The 18,777-nt window shown below is 44.3% G+C and overlaps 1 protein-coding gene across 1 annotated transcript in view; it reads left to right on the top strand.

The window, feature by feature from the left end:
* ITPR1 (inositol 1,4,5-trisphosphate receptor type 1) overlaps window positions 1-18,777 on the top strand; it is a 298,229-nt gene that overhangs the window by 137,841 nt on the left and 141,611 nt on the right. Inside the window, exons 14-24 of the mRNA XM_072941751.1 lie at window positions 1,338-1,437; window positions 2,455-2,615; window positions 3,146-3,287; window positions 5,027-5,185; window positions 7,299-7,471; window positions 9,388-9,507; window positions 10,518-10,712; window positions 13,436-13,687; window positions 14,200-14,341; window positions 15,059-15,212; window positions 16,244-16,431. Of these exons, the coding sequence (XP_072797852.1) occupies window positions 1,338-1,437; window positions 2,455-2,615; window positions 3,146-3,287; window positions 5,027-5,185; window positions 7,299-7,471; window positions 9,388-9,507; window positions 10,518-10,712; window positions 13,436-13,687; window positions 14,200-14,341; window positions 15,059-15,212; window positions 16,244-16,431 (1,786 nt within the window). The remainder of the gene's footprint in view (window positions 1-1,337; window positions 1,438-2,454; window positions 2,616-3,145; window positions 3,288-5,026; window positions 5,186-7,298; window positions 7,472-9,387; window positions 9,508-10,517; window positions 10,713-13,435; window positions 13,688-14,199; window positions 14,342-15,058; window positions 15,213-16,243; window positions 16,432-18,777) is intronic.

Consider the following 18,777-nt stretch of genomic DNA (forward strand, 5'->3'; position numbering starts at 1 on the left):
ATACTCTGTTGAACATCTTTATGCCTCATTTTGCATCTGTGCTGCCATCTCTTAAAGAAGAAATATAAAAATGGGATTGCTAGGTCAAAAGACAGATACACTTTTGCATGCATGTTATACAAAGTGCCCGGCTTGCTTCCAGAGATGAACATGTTGATATTCTTACCATGAGTGCAGGAGACCGCATTTCTCTATGTGCTTGTCAGTGCTGGGCTGTATTTGTCTCTAAAGTCTTCGGAATATGCTACAATAAAATCATATATTTTAATTTGTGTAAATTGAGGAAATTGTGTGCTTCCATGTCTATTGGTCATTTATATTTCTTTATTAAATTACTGTTTTGTGTAACACCTGTTCGACTTTCATTTCCAATAGTCATGATGTTTTTCTTACTGATCTTTGAGATCTCTTTATATATGTGGATTCATAGCTTTTACTGTTTTCCCTCAGGTTGTCATTTTACTTTCAATTTTGTTTATGAGTTTTTTCTGCATGGAGATGTAAAGTTTAAACTATGTAATAAGATGTATTCATCTTTTACTTTTAAAATTTAGAAATCTTGTGTTTTGTTAAGTGCTTCGAAAGGCTTTCCCTACCACAAGATTATTAAATAGTGACTCACATTTTCTCCTGGGAATTTTATGATTTTATTTTTTGCTTTATTGATCCATATGAAAATTTCAATTAACTGCTTTATCATCTCTCATGATACATGCTAATAGATACTCAGTAAATACTTCTTGTTACTCTGTTTCATGCTTAGTTTGTTCTAAGATAGTCATTCATGGGATAAAATTTTCTACAAGTGTATCTTGGAGATATTTCGGGTTTGCTTCCAGACTACTGCAATACGGTGACTATCTCAGTAAAGTGAGTCACACACATTTTTTGGTTTACCAGGGCATATAAAAGTCATGTTTGCACTACATTATTATCTAATAAGTGTGCAAATATTACATCTAAAAAACAATGTACATATCTTAATTAAAAAATACTTTATTGATAAAATGGCCCTGATAAACCTGCTCAACGAATTAACCTCCAATTTGCAAGAAACACAGTATCTATGAAGAGCAGTAAGGCAAAGTGCGATGGAATGAGGTCTGCCTGCATTTAGAAATTCACATCACGAGAGTTGTTATGAATGATTTGCTCTTGTAGGTGTATCAGGATGTATCTTAGACCAGAACCAATTGCTCCTAAATTTGTGTTGTCCAGTGTATGCAGCAGAAAACCATTTGGTGTCCTTTTTTATTCTGATGGATGGATTCTAAGCCAGTGACTATAGAACACCTAAATATTCCTGTCCCTAAAGCCCTTTTTTCCCCTCCCTTTAGAAACTCCTATGTCCGGCTCAGACACCTGTGTACTAATACCTGGGTTCACAGCACAAACATCCCCATTGACAAGGAAGAGGAAAAACCCGTGATGCTGAAGGTAAGTCCCAGAACTTGGCTGCTTCCCCTCAGTCTTATGCTCCCTGATGAAAGGGCTCCTTTGAGGACAGAGTGGGCTGTGGGGGTGGGGGCGGGGGGGTGGATGGACCTCTGAAGTTTTTGTTCCTTTGGCGAGAGTGTGGTCATGGACAAACTTGAATATGATGAAAGATTTCTTTCCAAGGGACCTGGCTAAGGCAAGCCCAGGACTTTTGAAATAACTAGAACCTTTTATTTTATTCCATGGCTTCTACCCTAAAGGTTGAGCAATTGTCTGGATTTCATGTCTGTCTGAAGGATGATTTTGGCTGGGGGAATGTTTGCTTATGCCTTGAGGTATAATCACATACTTGTCGATTTTCCCCACTCTTTATTATTTTTTTTTATTTCTCTTTGCATTTAGATGTACACTTTTATTTCTTGAAAGTTCTTCCAGCCTCTCTAATTTCTCTCCCTGAAGCCCGCATCTCCTTTCTCACCTTATCCAGGATCGTAGAGCATAAATACACGACCCAGGGTTTTTCTTCTTTAAAAATGGGATGATACTGTCACATAATTCTTTCTTTTTTTTTTTGATGATGAGAAAAATGATTGGAATTTTTTCTCCTTTTATGAACATTTTCACATATATGGAAAAGTTGAAAGATTGGTACAGCACCTACCCTTAGAATACTCTCAGGATCAATAATTACCATTTTGTGCATTTCTCCTCTGTGTTTATAAACATGTTTTTAAATGACAAGAGTCTTACGTGCTCCCGGTAACAAATGAAGCTATAACACCACAGAAGTGCCCCATTCCTGCCTCACTTTCCCCCGCAATACCAACCTCTAGATGTAACAACCATGAATGATCTGTGGCACTTCCTTCCAGATGCTTTTCTATGTGCAGTTGACTTTAACTGCAAGATAGCTTCCAGCTTTTGGATTGCCCAGTGTCCCGTAGATAACAGCATTTGATTAATGTCTTACCCTCTCAATCCAAGAGACTGTCCCACAAAGACCGTCTTGCATTTCAGATCGGCACTTCTCCTGTGAAGGAGGACAAGGAGGCGTTTGCCATAGTTCCAGTTTCTCCTGCTGAGGTTCGGGACCTGGACTTCGCCAACGATGCCAGCAAAGTGCTGGGCTCCATAGCGGGGAAGCTGGAGAAGGGCACCATCACCCAGAATGAAAGGAGGTGGGGCTCCCTGCGAGCTTTAAGCACACTCATCCTCACCCACGGTGGAGTTTTTAAATCCCTTGCGGGGAGATAGAGACAGGGCTCTGAAGAGCTGTGTGTGAGCAGCAGGCCTTAGCGCTCCTGGCTGGCTTCATCTGTCGGTCTTGTGCTTTTCAAGAAGTGGTTTCCTTTGCTTTCACTGTTCTGCAAGTCTGTAAGATTGTAAAGCTCTCCTTCTTTCTCTGTCTCCCTGCCTCCAACTTGGCCTCTGGAACCATCTTACTAAACATCAGGGGTTGAGGCTACTCTGAGATGAAATGTGATGTCTCATATTTTGTGAAGCTGATAATCTTTCTGTGGACAGTGAGGTTTTGTCTCTATCTCACTCTTGCTGGTAATTGGCCTCAGTTGACAGTTTCAAGGAAATTGGGAAGAATGGATTTGCTTCTGTTTATCAGGTTTGTTAGGCCTGAAGGCTTCCAAGGTGAAGCTTTCAGCCTGTTGGACATCGAACACTTCCCATCTCTAATGGCTTCTTTCCTCCTAAGATCTGTAACCAAGCTGCTGGAAGACTTGGTCTACTTTGTCACTGGCGGAACTAATTCTGGCCAAGACGTTCTTGAAGTGGTCTTCTCCAAGCCCAACAGAGAACGGCAGAAACTCATGAGAGAACAGAATATTCTCAAACAGGTCAGTAAGATGGGACATTCTGGTGTCGCTGCTCTTACAGAGGGCTGTGGTGACTCCCACCTGGAAGGTTTGCTCAGTTGACTTAATTTTTTTTCAAAGTTGACTTAATTTTTTAAAGCAATTTTAATTTCACAGCAAAAGTGAGTAGAAAGTAGGGAGTTCCCCTACACCTCATACCTCCAGGTACACATCGCTTCCCCATTATTAACACCCCCACCTGTGTGGTACATATGTTAAAATTGACGAACCTATATTGACACATCATTGCCCAAAGTCTATAGTTTACGTTAGGGTTCACTCTTGGTGTTGAACAGTCTATGAGTTCAAACAAATGCATAATGACATGTATCCACCATTATAATATCATACAGAGTACAGAGTTTCGTTGCCCTAAAAACCCTCCGTGTCTGCGTGTTTGTCCCTCCCTCCCCACTAACCCCTGGTCTTTTTACTGTCTCCATAGTTTTAAGCCTTTTCCAGAATGTCATCCAGTTAGAATCATAGCTGTTTCAGACTGACTGCTTTCACTTAGTAAAATGCATTTGTTTTCTTCATCTTTTCACGGTCTGACAGTTGACTTGATTGTTAACACACGTGTTGAAAATCAGCCATGTGAACATTTACCTGTTAGGAATTCCAGCAAGAATTCAGCTGACAGCTTTGTTTTCCTCAAAAATAATATCAAGAGCAATATATTCTTAAGGCTGTTTCGTATACCTGGGAGATGTGGGGTATCTGATAAACTCAGAAGGCCTTCAGAGGCACTTATAGGAACTGTTATAAATCACCACCAGATCTTTCCATGAAGAGTGAGTGGAAAACAGAATGAGCTCACAGAGTATACATAGATGATATTACTTGTTATAAATTTAAATAAACTGAGGTAGAGACAAATTGGAGGGAAGTGACAAATCCAGGTTAAGTGACTTGCACAGAAGTGTATACCATCTAGTTCTCTAAGCTATTGGAACCTGGGCCGCAAGCGTGGCTTGGAAATTCTTGGCCACCAGAGCCAACAGAAACACCTGTCAGTTACAGGCTCCATAATTCTCCGTCAGAACTTGGGATTTGAGGATCCTTTCTCCTTTTGGACCATAATAGACAAAGTTTATTAATACTCCATCTTGTTTCAACAAAGATTTCAAGTCCCAGAATAAATGATGCGCTACCATTTCATGTGACGATGCCCAACTTAGACCTGTGGCTTAATGTCGTGCTTGTGACCGCACAGCATTTCCTAGAGGGGCGGAAACAGTGTGATTCAGTGGGGGAGCCTCCGTGGGGCACTCGGGTGAACTCTTGACTTACGGACCTGACAGCTAGTTACCTGCCTTCATCCTTACAGCGCCCTTGTGAACTAGGTGCTATTCTTCCCCTGTTACTGATGAGAAGGATGAAGGTTGCCTTGTCAATGATCTGATACCTGTAGGGAAGTGATGAACATGTGTGATTTCGACCTAGAACCTGCTGGCTCCAGATCTGCTCGGAAGCACTGCTTGAGACACTGCCGTTGCGCGTGTTTGCGAGCCAGCTAGGTCCAGGTGGACTGAAGTCCGTGAGGAGCCAGTCCCAGCTGAGGGAATGAATGCAGTTTTCAGGTTAATGGTTTTTGGGAAGGAGAGACTTTCCTGTGGAGCTCAGCCACCCTTCAGGTTCTACAGCTGCACTACTTCCAAGGAGAGGGTTAGCCATGAGAGCACCAGATGATGGCGGTTTTTATCCTCTCTTCTCGCAAACAGATCTTCAAGTTGTTACAGGCCCCATTCACAGACTGCGGCGACGGCCCGATGCTGCGGCTGGAGGAGCTGGGGGACCAGCGGCACGCGCCCTTCAGACACATCTGCCGGCTCTGCTACAGGGTCCTGAGGCACTCGCAGCAAGACTACAGGAAGAACCAGGTAGGGGCTGGGGACTGATGGGAAGCGACGGCCAGTTTCCTCCCCGGGGTTCGTGTGCTTTCCTGAGTGAGTTTTGAGTGTCCTGTATATGTTCATTGAATGGCTAGAGAGCAGTCCATTGTTAAGTTTGCTCTTCAAAAGGAAGCACAGATTGTTTTGCAAGTGGGGGAGAAGATGTGTTAGGAGTCCTTGAGACGGACACCTGGAAATCCTCCTCCTGCAGCCACCTTTCAATGGTATTTGTGTGTGTGTGTGTGTGACACTGGTGTCACATATGTAGTATTTTTATGGCTCATACTCTTAATGCTTAGGGGCAAAATGATTCCATGTGCTTTTAGTGAAGATGGAGTGAAGTCTTTCCCTCCTGGTCCTTCCATTTCCTCCAGTCTCTGCTGGTGACTTTCTTTTCAGTTTCGTTCCGGCTCATGTTTTATGATATTGTAAGTCATCATCTATGTCATGACTGTAAACACACATACAAAGTATACATTCTGTCCACGAACTAAATGTTTTAACCTCTCTGAGGCTTCCATACAATTAGAGATTCAAAGAAATTGCTGTGTCAGTGGTTCTCACCTGGAAGTAATTTTGTCCCTTAGGGGACGGCAGCAATGCCTGGAGACCCTTCTGATTGTCCCAACTTGTGGATCCTACTGGCCTCTAGTGGGTAGAGGCCAGACATGCTGGTAAAAATCCAACCAGGCACAGCACAGGGCCCCTGCAACAAAGAATTACCTGGCCCGAGAAGTCAGTACACAGTGCTCAGCTTGAGAACCACCCCCCACCACATAAACTACTGTAGGTGCAGAGAACGATGTTTATTATAATCTGTTCTCCCACCCCTGTTTTGTGTTACAAGAAGTTTTGTTTTTAAGCTTTGACTGCTACTATGTCTGACCTTTTAATTTAAACTCTTCTCTGTAAAGTTTTTTTGTGTGTGTCTTCAAGATAGCGTTGATCATAAGTAATGCTCTGAAGTATGAGGTGTAACCTTGTTCACAAGTATTTCAAACCTTTCACTCTGCGTTTGCTGCTGTTAAGATACAAGGCATCGGGTGCCTGTGACGCTATGTGAATTCGTTAGGACACGTTGCCTTTGGGCACTGTGGTTACTTTAAATCCATCTGCAGTGCATTAATACCATACTCGCCTGGTGCCCGAGAAGTTTTATTCTGCTCCTCTCTTCCATCTTCCGTTGCGGATCTCTGAGAGCCTGTAGCGTGTCCATTGCTTCTCCACGAGAGGACCAACCCAGTCCCTCTTCCTGCTGCCACTTTCCGTGTCTCTCCTTGGTTGTTAATGGACCCTGATAAATTCCCAAATTTGTGTCCTTATCAAGTGTGGGCTGAAAAGTGGCCCCTGTCCACTGTCTTAATCCTGAGTTACGTTTAGAATCTTGGAATTAATGAGGAAAAAAAAAGTAAACGAAGTTTCAAGGGCCATTCGAACTTGGGGCAAGCAAATAGTCTATCTTGGACAGGGAAATATCTTTGAATAGCAACCAACAAGTACTCCTAAGAGGCTTCGCTGAGTTTTCAAATAGTTCTGTGGAATGTCATGTCTTATCCCCAGAGAGAAGCCAGAGATGTTTTCATATGTTCTAAGAATATGATTGACTAGCTTAGGCATTCCCAACTTGCTTCTGCTACCTATTGGCTTTAAAAATGTATTTTTACCCCAGATAAAGAAAACACAGTAGGGTAACATTGTTCTAAATATCTGGATAGGATTAGCTGTGTTTACAGAGCAGCACAGGGCGGTGAGGCACAGTTAAATCCTCTTGAATTAGTAATAAAATCAGAGCTGAAAAACAGCTTTTGACCTTTTAGAAAAAATAAGTCACTACATTAAAATTTATGCTGTGCACTTAATAAAATGCCCATCTGCAAACACAGGATATTTTACTTAATTACATCTGTGTGGCAGGTTTAGTAAAATAAAGCACAGGAGGGAGTTTGCAGCTGTGGCCCTGGATTAGCAAGTTGTGGAGAGCGCTCCCCCGTGATTTCCCTCACGGACAGTCATTGTCAGGGGATGCTGCTGCGTTCCTTATTTTCAACCTAACCGTGCTGTCATTTTCCTCCCTGCTGACTTCTCTTTGGTTTCTTCACAGGAGTACATAGCCAAGCAGTTTGGCTTCATGCAGAAGCAGATTGGCTATGATGTGTTGGCCGAAGACACCATCACCGCCCTGCTCCACAATAATCGGAAACTCCTGGAAAAACACATCACCGCCGCGGAGATCGACACGTTTGTCAGTCTGGTGCGAAAGAACAGGGAGCCCAGGTGAGGCGGAGGTGGGGCTGACCGGCCGAAGGTGTCTGTGCGTCTGTGATGCAGGCACTGAGCTGGTCCTAGTGCTTTTTACTAGATTTCCTTTGTTTGGGGCCACTAGTGACCGATTTGGGTTGAGTGGGTCTTGAGAGGCAACTTGGATGAGCAGTGGAAAGAGCATTGTATTGGAATGAGACCGGGTAGAGTCCTAGCTCCAACGTTTACCAGCTGGGTGACCTTGGCTTTCCCGCTGAGCTTTCATTTCTACATCTGCTTGATAGGTAGTTATGAAAATTAAATGAGGATAAATACACGTGAAGTGCCTGGCACCTGGTAGATACGAAGTAAATGACACCGATTGTTGGTCACTCATTTGCTTCTCAGCATCCCCGATGATCAGTTAGAACCACCCCCACCCCCATCCCCTGCCTCCAAACATCATCAGTAAGCCCCTGGCACGGAGTTGTTACATGAGTATTTTTCTTAGACGTTAGTGAATTCTGTCCATCTATTGTGTGCATACAGCTCCTCCCCCTCCCCCACACTCGTCCCTCTTTTCTCCTCCCTCTTAAGTAATTAAGATCCACACCATTTCAGGTGAAGTGGGAAACAGTTTACACTGTAGGTGTCATGAGCAGTGACACCGGAGAGCTGCAAGTGTTGTTATAAAAATGACTGCTCCCCGGGGGAGGGCATAGCTCAGGGGTAGAGTGCTCGCCCAGCATGCTTGAGGTCCTGGGTTCAGTCCCCAGTACCGCCATTCAAATAAATAAGTCAATAAACCTAATTATCCACATCCCCCCAAAAAATTTTTTAAAAATGCTCCCACCCATTAAAATAAATAGCACTTTATGGACCATTCTCATGGGCCAGGGAGTGAACTAAGTAAGTGTTTTACACGAAGTAGCTCGTTTAGTCCTCAGAAGAGCCCTCTAAGGCTTTATGTTACCCTTCTCTGTAGCTGAGAAAACTGAAGCACAGTGAGGTTAAGCCATTTCCCCCAAATGGCAGTACATGTCCAAACGCAGCGGACAGGAACTGGAACCGAGATTCTGACTCGGGCCTCCAGCATCCGAGCCTTGTCCCTCGCCACCCCCAGTACCCTGCGTCCGTACCGTTTCTTCCTGACATGAATTCCTTTCTGGGTTGTTCCTTCTGTTCATTTCGCCCTCGTCACCTCTTCACCCACCACAGCTACTGCCATCCTTCCTCTTTTTTTTTTTTTAAATCTTAGGAAGGTCCTTATTTTTTTTTAATTACAGTATAGTTGATTTACAATATTAGTTTTAGGTATACAACATAGTGATTCAATATTTTTATAGATGATACTCCATTTAAAGTTACTACAAAACAGTGGCTCTATTTCCCTGGGCTTTGGTGCACATTTATTTTATGCACAGTAGCTTGTATCTCTTAATCCCCTACCCCTAGCATGCCCCTCCTTCCCCTCTCCCCACTGGAAACTACTAGTTCTCTGTATCTGTGAGTCTGTTTCTGTTTTGTTACATACGTTCATTTATTTTTTAGATTCCATGTATGAGTGTTAGCAGAGTACCCGCTTTCCCCGACTTATTTCACTAAGCATAACACTCTCTGGGTCCATCCATGTTGTTGCAAATGGCTATTGTTCTTTGTAATGCCATCCTTCCTCTTTTGCTCTTCCTTCCCTCTTTCTTTCTTCTCTCTCTCTCTTTTCTTTGTTTCTTTTCTCTCTCTCTCTCCCCTCCTTCCTCCCTCTCTCTCTCCCTCCCTCCCTCTGGTGTCTGGGTTTCTGGTGCTGCATGGACATCAGCCCTAAAACCCAAAGCCTCACTGACTTTTGTTAAAGGTATGTTGGATCTGTCCTCTTGAGGGAGAGCCAGGCTCCCAGAACCCAGCCTCTGCTGTGTCTCCAGAAAACATTTTGTTTGGTTTCTGTTTCTCGATAGATTCTTAGATTACCTCTCCGACCTCTGCGTGTCCATGAACAAATCAATTCCGGTGACCCAGGAACTGATATGTAAAGCGGTGCTGAATCCAACCAACGCTGACATCCTGATTGAGACCAAGTGAGTAGGGGTCAGAGAGTTAAGACCAAGAAAGAAGAGAACAGGATTTAGATGGAGCATGTGTGGTTCAGGGGATGTCTGGGCTGGTGAGTAATAAAACCTAACCCATCGGTTTCTGAGATCGGGTCGGCTGGCGTTTGATCGTCCTCTTGCAAAAGTCTCGATTAGCGGAATTATTTGGTTTGCTTTCGGTGTGGCGCCCTCTGCACGGTGATGTCAGTTTGCTTACTGGTTTAAAAGTGATGTGAACTCAGCAGGGAGTATTTCACACACCCTGGGTTTAATTTTAAGAGTTTAAAGTTCTCTAATTATGATCATCCATTTTAAATTTTAAAGGCGATAACTCACTTTTGATACTAAGTCAACATTAAGAGCTTGTTCAGTTACCACTGTTCAACAAGTGTTCATTTGTCCACAGCAGCTTTGGTGGTAGTAGTGGTAATTCATTTTTAGCAAGGGAAAAATTTTCCTGAGAAATATAGTGCCAGTAATATTTAAATGTTAAAAAAAAAGAAATATTTATTTAAAAACACTAAATTATGCCCTGAAATAGTGATAGTTTTGCTTTGTTTTGTTTTGTTTCTCTCATTAACTTAATTTTGGGCTTGGGCTAATGCAGTTTCTCAACCTTGGCATTTCGACATTGGATTCGAAGAATTCTCTGCTGTGGGGACTTTCTTGTGCATTGTAGGATGTTCAGCAGGATCCCTGCTTGTACCCACCAGATGCCAGCAGGACCCCTCCCATGTAGCTGGGACAAGCAAAAATGTCTCCAGATGTTACTACACGTCCCCTGGGGAGGCACAGTCAGCCTGGTGGAGAACCACTGGGTTCAGGCATATGAGGAAGTTAATGCTGGGCACTTTGCGGTCCTCCCAGCGGGAGGAACAGAATGCTCATCTGTATATGTCCTTATGCAGAAAGTGAAGCTGGAGTTCCACACATGAGTATAGTTGATCAGAGATTAGCAAGGACTTCAGACGTAATGAATTTTTCCTCTTGCTTTGCAGGTTGGTGCTTTCTCGTTTTGAATTTGAAGGGGTTTCCACTGGGGAGAACGCCTTGGAGGCAGGAGAGGATGAGGAAGAGGTATGGCTATTCTGGAGGGACAGCAACAAAGAGATTCGCAGTAAAAGTGTCCGGGAGCTGGCACAGGACGCGAAGGAGGGGCAGAAGGAGGACCGAGACGTTCTCAGCTACTACAGGTGAGCTGGTGTCACAAGGTGTCCTCTGATGAGGTCGCCTAACAGGGAGGCAGGTGTGTATTTTAGGAGCTTGTAGACTGTAAGTTTCATCAATAATTAGATAGTAAATTGAGAGCTGGGTGGGGCTCGATCAGAGGAAGGGCGAGTGCCCGCGTCTCCCCTTAGTTCCAGTTCACCCTTACACAGCGCCGCACAGGGATGTTTTGCAGGAGTTTAGAGCCAGGCTGTGGGGTCACTTCTCTTCGTGCTCCCTTTCTGACTTTGGTCAACTTACCCACCTCTTTATGTCCCAGTTTCTTTTTTTTTTTTAATCTACAAATTAGAGAAAGTTACACCAACCTCGTAGGACTTTTGCAGACAGAGGTGTGTATGTGTGTACACACATCTATTTGTCTGTCTCTCTTTCCACATCCACACACACATCCTATTTCTCTATCAATCTATGTGCATGGAATGAAACACCATGAATTCACATTCAACACATCCAATTCCATTCCAACACCATAGGGTTATTGTAGCCTTCACCCTTCCTGTGTTCATAACTAACTCCCCTCTCTGACCGTGAGAACCGGCTGGCATTGTCCCCCCTGTGTTTACATGTTTGCTCAGTCTCTCCCTCTGCCAGCCACCTCCTCCATCCCAGTGTCTCCCCTGTCCCAGCTCTAAGACCTGCTGGTTCTGCCTCCTCAAGGGAAGGGAACCAACAGATGCCTTGAAAAGAAAAGAGAAGGGAAGGAAAGATAAGAGACGTGCTCGCAGCATTTCTTAGTAAAAATAAGTAAAACTTTGCAGTTACAATGTCCTTATTACCTCCCGTATCCTGTTCTCTGCATTCATGCAGGTGGTGTGTGACCTTCCACATTCTTTGTGTGTTAATGTTTTACTACATTTGTTTGCATTCATAAGTAATACATAGTATTTTATGAGTCTTAAAACTTTGTATTAATGGCTCCATACTCTGAGTTCCATTCTGAAACCTGCCTTACTTACTCAGTGTTGTTTCTGAAATATATTCATGCTAATGGTGGTGGGTCCGTTTCTTTAATTTTGACCTCTGAATGCTATTCCATTTTACTAACGTGCCACATTTTCCTCGCTCTTTGATAGTCAGTGTATACCATAATTTAGTTTTTCATGTCAGAAAACATCCTTGTTCAAATCTGAGTGTATGCATAGAAGTTTCCATTGCACAGCAGGAGGGGAATTTTGAGATTGGGAGGGTATGAGTATTTTAAATTTGATTAAGGAGTCCTAAATTGGACATTTTGGTGTACATTCCCACCGGTTGTCAAAGTTGTCAGTGAGAACTTTTTTTTTTTACATTTTTTATTGATTCATAATCATTTTACAGTGTTGTGTCAAATTCCAGTGTTCAGCACAATTTTTCAGTCATTCATGGACATATACACACTCATTGTCACATTTTTTTCTCTGTGATTTATCATAACATTTTGTGTATATTTCCCTGTGCTATACAGTGTAATCTTGTTTATCTGTTCTACAATTTTGAAATCCCAGTCTATCCCTTCCCACCCTCTACCCCCCCCCCCCCCGCGGTAACCACAAGTCTGTATTAGAACTTTTGTTTGTGCTATCTCTGAATGTTGTGGTGCTATCTCTGAATGCTGTGTTGCTATCTCTAAATTAAATTGTTTTTAATTTCTGTTAATCTTAGGAGAATGAAATAGGCCCTATTTTAATTTGCATTTCACTGATACCTCGTGGGGTTGAGAACAGCTCCAAGTCATGATTATCAGTAGGAAATAGGGCTTTAAAGTCGGAGGGTAGAATTTGCCCCTGTGGATGCTTACGGCTTTCTTACTTCACATTGTAAGTTTGGTTACCCTTTTAATGTTTGATATATCGTTCTCCTGAGAATGGATGAGAAAGAATGCTTCACTGGTCACATTTGGAAGTTAACAAGGATCACGTGTAATCGCGTGATGACGAAACTAAGACATTTTGAGGAGTCTCCTACTTTTTACACCATTTTTCACATGTGGTAAAAGTCAAAGAGTAGAGCTGTTTGAGATAAGACCCTAAAAGTATCATAAGATTTCTGAATAGACTCAGTAAAGGTGAAACCTTTATGATTTCCTATGTGATCTTTTTTTTTTATTACTGAGGTATAATCAGTGACAATGTGTCAATTTCTGGTGTACAGCATAATGTTTCAGTCATACATAGACATATATATCCATTTTCATAGTCTTTTTCATTATAGGTTATTACAAGATATTGAACATAGAGCTCTGTGCTATACAGAAGAAACTTGTTGTTTATCTATTTCATAGATAATAGTTAATATTTGCAATTCTCGAACTCCCAATTTATACCTTCCACCCCTGTTCGCCTCTATGTGGTCTTTAATGTACTGTGTAATGTGCTTTAGTGTACTGTGTGTACATCTAAAGAAATAGATGTCCATTCTCAGCCTAATTTTTTCCCCCATTTTAAAAAATAAACAAGGGCCAAAATAGAATCACCTAGGTACATAATTAATTCCTCACAGCAGGGTAGACACGTGTGACTGTTGGCATGGCTTGAACTGTTCTCTTTTCCACTTGGTACAGAAGCCAGAGTTGGGCGTACAAAAGCAAGTCACGGGTGTTGATGTAAAAGTTCAGACGGCTAGATGTCACTTCTGTGAGAGGTGGGGCCCTGAGACCCTCCTGCCGTGCGTTCCCATGGGATGAGCTCCTTGTGACTTGCCTTTTCTCCAGGTACCAGCTGAACCTCTTCGCGAGGATGTGCCTGGACCGCCAGTACCTCGCCATCAATGAAATATCAGGCCAGCTGGACGTGGACCTCATTCTCCGCTGCATGTCTGACGAGAACCTGCCCTACGACCTGAGGGCGTCCTTCTGCCGTCTCATGCTTCACATGCACGTGGACCGAGACCCCCAGGAGCAAGTCACTCCCGTGAAATACGCCCGCCTCTGGTCCGAGATCCCGTCCGAGATCGCCATTGACGAGTGAGCCTGGCCCCTTGTCCCTGTTAAGACCTCACGTTGCCTTGAAACTTCTAATTTACATGGTTCTCTGTAGCACTAGGCACGCTGCTTAGGTTCAGGTGAAGTGTAGTTCAGTCAGAGAAGGAGGGAGTCGTTTTCTCCTGAAAGTCAACGTCGAAGTAAGGGGTGGCAGGTATTTCTTTTCTCAAGAATAAAAGATGGCACGATGGTACTTTTATATCTTGTTTTCTCAACAAACATCTGAGTGCCTGCCACATGCCGGGCTCACGGCATCTGTGGACAAACAAGAAAACTGTCTCTGCATTCGTGGGGAAAGACAGGCAAGAAGCAATAAATGACTAAAGCGCGTGCCGAGGTGACAGGTGCTCGGAGGGGAAATGGAAGGAGGGGCAGGAGGGTGGGAAGTGTTGGGGACGGCGGGGTTGGCTTTTGAGGCTGAGCAGACAGGGGAGACCTCCCTGGGAAGAACTTGAAACGTGATTTCTTTTTTTTCTTTTCTCCTTTCCGTTTAGCTATGACAGTAGTGGGACGTCCAAAGACGAAATTAAGGAGAGGTTTGCGCAGACCATGGAGTTCGTGGAGGAGTATCTAAGAGATGTGGTTTGTCAGAGGTTTCCCTTCACGGACAAGGAGAAAAATAAACTTACATTTGAGGTAACTCCTGGCGAAGTGATCTGCGTGTTTTATCTGCGTTTTATCGATTATTTTTCTACGGGGTAAATAGAAAACGTGGGGTGATTTTTTTTTTTTTATCACGGTACTGTGGCTTTGTAACGACGAGGAATTCAGCTCAGTTTTGCTGCAGAATAAAACGGAACTAATACCAGTCACTTGGCTTCTGGTAGTTATGCTCTTAGAAGAAATTCATGTGGTGCATTGAATCGTGCAAAATGGTAGAACATTGTGTATACCTGATACCTTATGTTGAGTGACAAGAAAGAAAAAGACGGTGCGTGGGACCTGTTAGAGATTAATCATTTGAGGGGCATAAGTCCTTGTTGCCTTTGAGTTGAATATTTCTCTTGGAAACCATTTTTCCTTGTAAGGACTTACATTTCCAAGGATCGCAGTGTTATCTGCGTCCTTGCTGGGATAACTTGGGTCGCCTTGTGTTATCTTTGGGAAGCTGTACAGACCCAATGATTCGGTCCGTTTTTCATTAACCAGTAGCTTTGCAGGTTTTCACTTCATATTTTTTCTCATGATGAAACAAAATGAAAATTGATCAGAAACTGCAAGTAGAATGTATGCCTTCTCTTGCCGTAAGGAGGGTCAGAGTCAGCCGTTGATGAACAAGTCGACATAAAATGGAACTGAAGGGTACAGATGACTTAAAGCCATTTTCCTCTCTCTCTCTTTCTGATACAATAGGTTGTAAATTTAGCTAGGAATCTCATATACTTTGGCTTCTACAACTTCTCCGACCTTCTGCGATTAACCAAGATCCTCCTGGCCATCCTGGACTGTGTGCACGTGACAACGATCTTCCCCATTAGCAAGATGGCAAAAGGAGAGGAGAACAAAGGTGAGGGCGACGTGGAGAAGCTGCGGGGGGGGGGGGGTCTGCTGATGCCCGCACGTCCCGGACATGCTCCCCCAGCCTCTCCTCTCACCGCCCGGGTCCTCCTTACCAAGTGACGTGCTGTCCTTGCTCTGTCCTGTCCCTCTTGACTTTTCCTTGTGAACGTTTTCAAATATAAATAAAAGCAGAAAGAACGGTAGATTCAGCACCCATAGACCCACAACCTAGAGGCAGTGATTCTTAACATCTTACCATGTTCTTTATATTTACCTGTGAGTCTGTATATTTTGCCAAACCGCTTGAAAATTCCCTGACGGCTTGAAGGCTTATGTCTCAAAAATACATGTCCCTTCACTGTTCTTGATGTGTCCTGAGGTCCTCCATGTTTATGTTAGTGTGTGAGTCAGTGAAATCCAGGCTGTGTCTGGGTATCCTCTTTCTAATTTGGGAATAGGAAAATCTGCTTTTAAATGTTTATTTTCCCCCCGCTTTGGGGTCAGAGTAGACACGTACTAGGGACTCACGTGCGGATGACTGTCTAGCTGGTCTCCACAGCTAGAACAGAAGAAGTATGCTGACTTACATGCCTCCACCTGCTAGGCCCTTTTTTGCTTAGTCATTTCATGTGCATTTTACCACCTAATCCTGTCTTTGGGCTTCATTATTTTCACTTTATAGGTGAAGAAACTGACCCTCAGAGGGAACACAATGTACTCAAGATCCAGTGGTTGCTGGGAGCAGCCCTAGATGTGTGACTTGTTAACTCCTGTATCCCTAGTTCTGTGCACAGCAACAAGTAAAATTTGGCGGGAGAATTAACGAACAAAAATGCTTCTTTGGGGATTTCAGAGCTCTCTCCCCTACTCCCTGAGGCCCCACATTTTTGATAGGTATCAACCTTTGCAGGTTCCCAGGGTCTTAGGATGTTTTAGCGGAGTTGTGTTAGGTAATTTGTCCCGAAGGGCCCGTGCCCCTGGCCCTGGCGCACTCCCTGGAGATCTGTCATGACCGGGCTTTGCCCTGGCCCTTCCCAGGCAGTAACGTGATGCGGTCCATCCACGGGGTGGGGGAGCTGATGACCCAGGTGGTGCTCCGCGGAGGCGGCTTTCTGCCCATGACTCCCACAGCTGCTGCCCCCGAAGGCAACGTGAAGCAAGCAGAGCCGGAGAAGGAGGACATCATGGTCATGGACACCAAGTTGAAGATCATCGAGATACTCCAGGTAGCCATCGTTCAGAGGTGGGGGTGGGGGTGGGCGTGTGCTTCTCAGGGGTACCCTCGGATCCAGTGTCTCCACTTTGATAGGGCCCTAGGCTTTCTGGGAAGAGAGTGGAGGTAAATTCTTAGCTCAGCCTCCAGTGCCCTTTCTGAACTGGCCCTCTTAATCCCTGAGCTGTCATCTCCGGTCCCTCCCCAACATGCCCTTGTCAAGCCAAAGCTTTCTGCAGGTACCTTAGCTTTCCATGACCATGGACCTCTGTGTCTTCACCCACACTGTTCCCTTTGCTTAGAATTCACGCACTTGTGCTTCTGTACATAACTGAATGCCCTGCTTTGGTTCACAACTCAGTTCAAGGTTCTGTTAAATTTGTAACTCCCTCCTCCATCCATCCCTTCTTCCTTCCCCTTTTCATTCTTTTATTCAGCAAATATTTATGAGAATGATTCTGTGCCAGGTGCTTTTAAACACTGGAGATTACATGTTGACAGGAGGCATAGTTGTATATACTGAGTCAGATACTGAGAATTACTGAACGTGTTAAAATATGAACGAGGGTCGAGACGGTTTGGAGGCCACTGTGGGGAAAGGTCAGGGGTCCTTTGGTTCATGGGGTTGTCAGAGAAGCCTCCTCATTAAGGTTACGTGATCTGAGGCCTGAATGAAGCGAGGGAGCCAGTATGTGTACACCTAGGGAAAGAGTCTCTGCGGCTCCGAGAAGGAACAGCAAATGCAAAGACCCTGAGGCAGGAGAGATCTGGGAACAGGTCAAGTTCAAGAGGAAATGGGAGAAGATGAATCGGGGAATAAATACATGCAACTCTTTTGACTGTTAAGACACACAGAGAAAAGTGGGGAGGTGGCTGGAGGGTGGTTGTTGGTACCAAGGACGTTTTGTAATACTTAAGCTGGGAGATGGTGACACATTTGTATGCTGAAGGGAGTGATCGCGTAGAGAGCGAGAACCTTCTGACGTAGAGGGGAAAGGACAATTGTAGGAGCAAAGTCCTTTCCTGGGCAAGAAGGGGTGGGAGCCAGCCTCCTGGGGAGGGCTTGGTCTTCGGTAGGAGAATCCTCCCAGCCTCCTAGCGCCCTGTGTTTTCCTCTTTCTGCTCCTTGGTAATTTTTATTCATTAGCAAAATCACCTGCTTCTTAATGAAGAGAATCTTGTTACCACCTTTCTCTTTTGTCCCATGCTGCCAAATCTAAGCTCCAGAACGTGGAGTAGAGAACTATGAACGTTGACAGACTGAAGGATTTTTTTTTTATTCTGAAATCACAGCTAATTAATGGTTTGAAAGCATCAGTGGGACTCCTCAAAATGATTACTTAAGGCTATAAAGAGTGATTGAAGCAAAGAAGAAAACTCACTGAATTTCTGCCTGACCAAAAGTAGAGAAGGATTTCAAGGATTTCTTAGGCTATGACTTACAGGTCCTAAGGATGTTAGCGTCATGGATGGTTAGCGGGAATGATGTGCTGGGAAACTGGGTTACATCTGGAGATGTATGCACTGTAGTAACCCGAGAACAGTTCGTTGATGGATTCATTCTTTCACCAAATACTTACAGATTCCCCACTACGTACAAGACACTTTGCTGGGCTCCACGAGGAATGCCCAGATGATTTATTTGGACTGGGTCTATATCTACGAAGGGTTTAGAGTCTACTAGGAAAATAAGGTGTGATGAAGCTACGTGTACATGGAAACAAAACCACGAGAAAGGGGTCTCCTAGGATACCAGTGGGTCATGTGGTCCCACTTAGTAAGGACCAGAGGAAGTTTTAAAGAGGAGGTGAGGTTCTATCTGAACCTTTAGGCATGGCCAGGATTTGTACAGAAACAAGGGGACACTCTCAGGCGGATGGAGCAGGTTGAACCAGGGCATCACGGCGCACGAGCCAGTAAGTGGCGCTCTTTGGGCAGGGACGTGGACTGGGCTGAAGGGAGGTGGCCAGAGGTAAGGTTGGAAAGGAGGACTTGGGCCATGCCCTCGAGAGCTCTGGGTGCCTGAAGTGTTAGGGCTTTGTTCTCAGGAGAGTCTGAGCATTTTCAAGCAGGGGACTAACATAAGAATGAGTACCTTTGGGAGGTGGGGCTGGTAGATGTGGTTCTGTAACAGCCGAGGCAGGAGATAGAGGACGTGAGCAGGGGTAAGTGACGGCGGGGAGGGATCCGTGAGAATGGGGCAGACATAGAACCAGCAGGACCTAGTCACTGATGAGATGTGTGCATCACGGAAGGAAGAGGTGATGACACTGAGGCTGACTGAGGGTGAGAGAACCCAGGGAGGATGGACACCGTTAGTTTGGTACAATACTGAGTGAGAGACTGGGGAGACACCAAG

This window comes from Vicugna pacos, chromosome 17 (assembly GCF_048564905.1).
Source record: "Vicugna pacos chromosome 17, VicPac4, whole genome shotgun sequence".
Lineage (NCBI taxonomy): Eukaryota > Metazoa > Chordata > Mammalia > Artiodactyla > Camelidae > Vicugna > Vicugna pacos.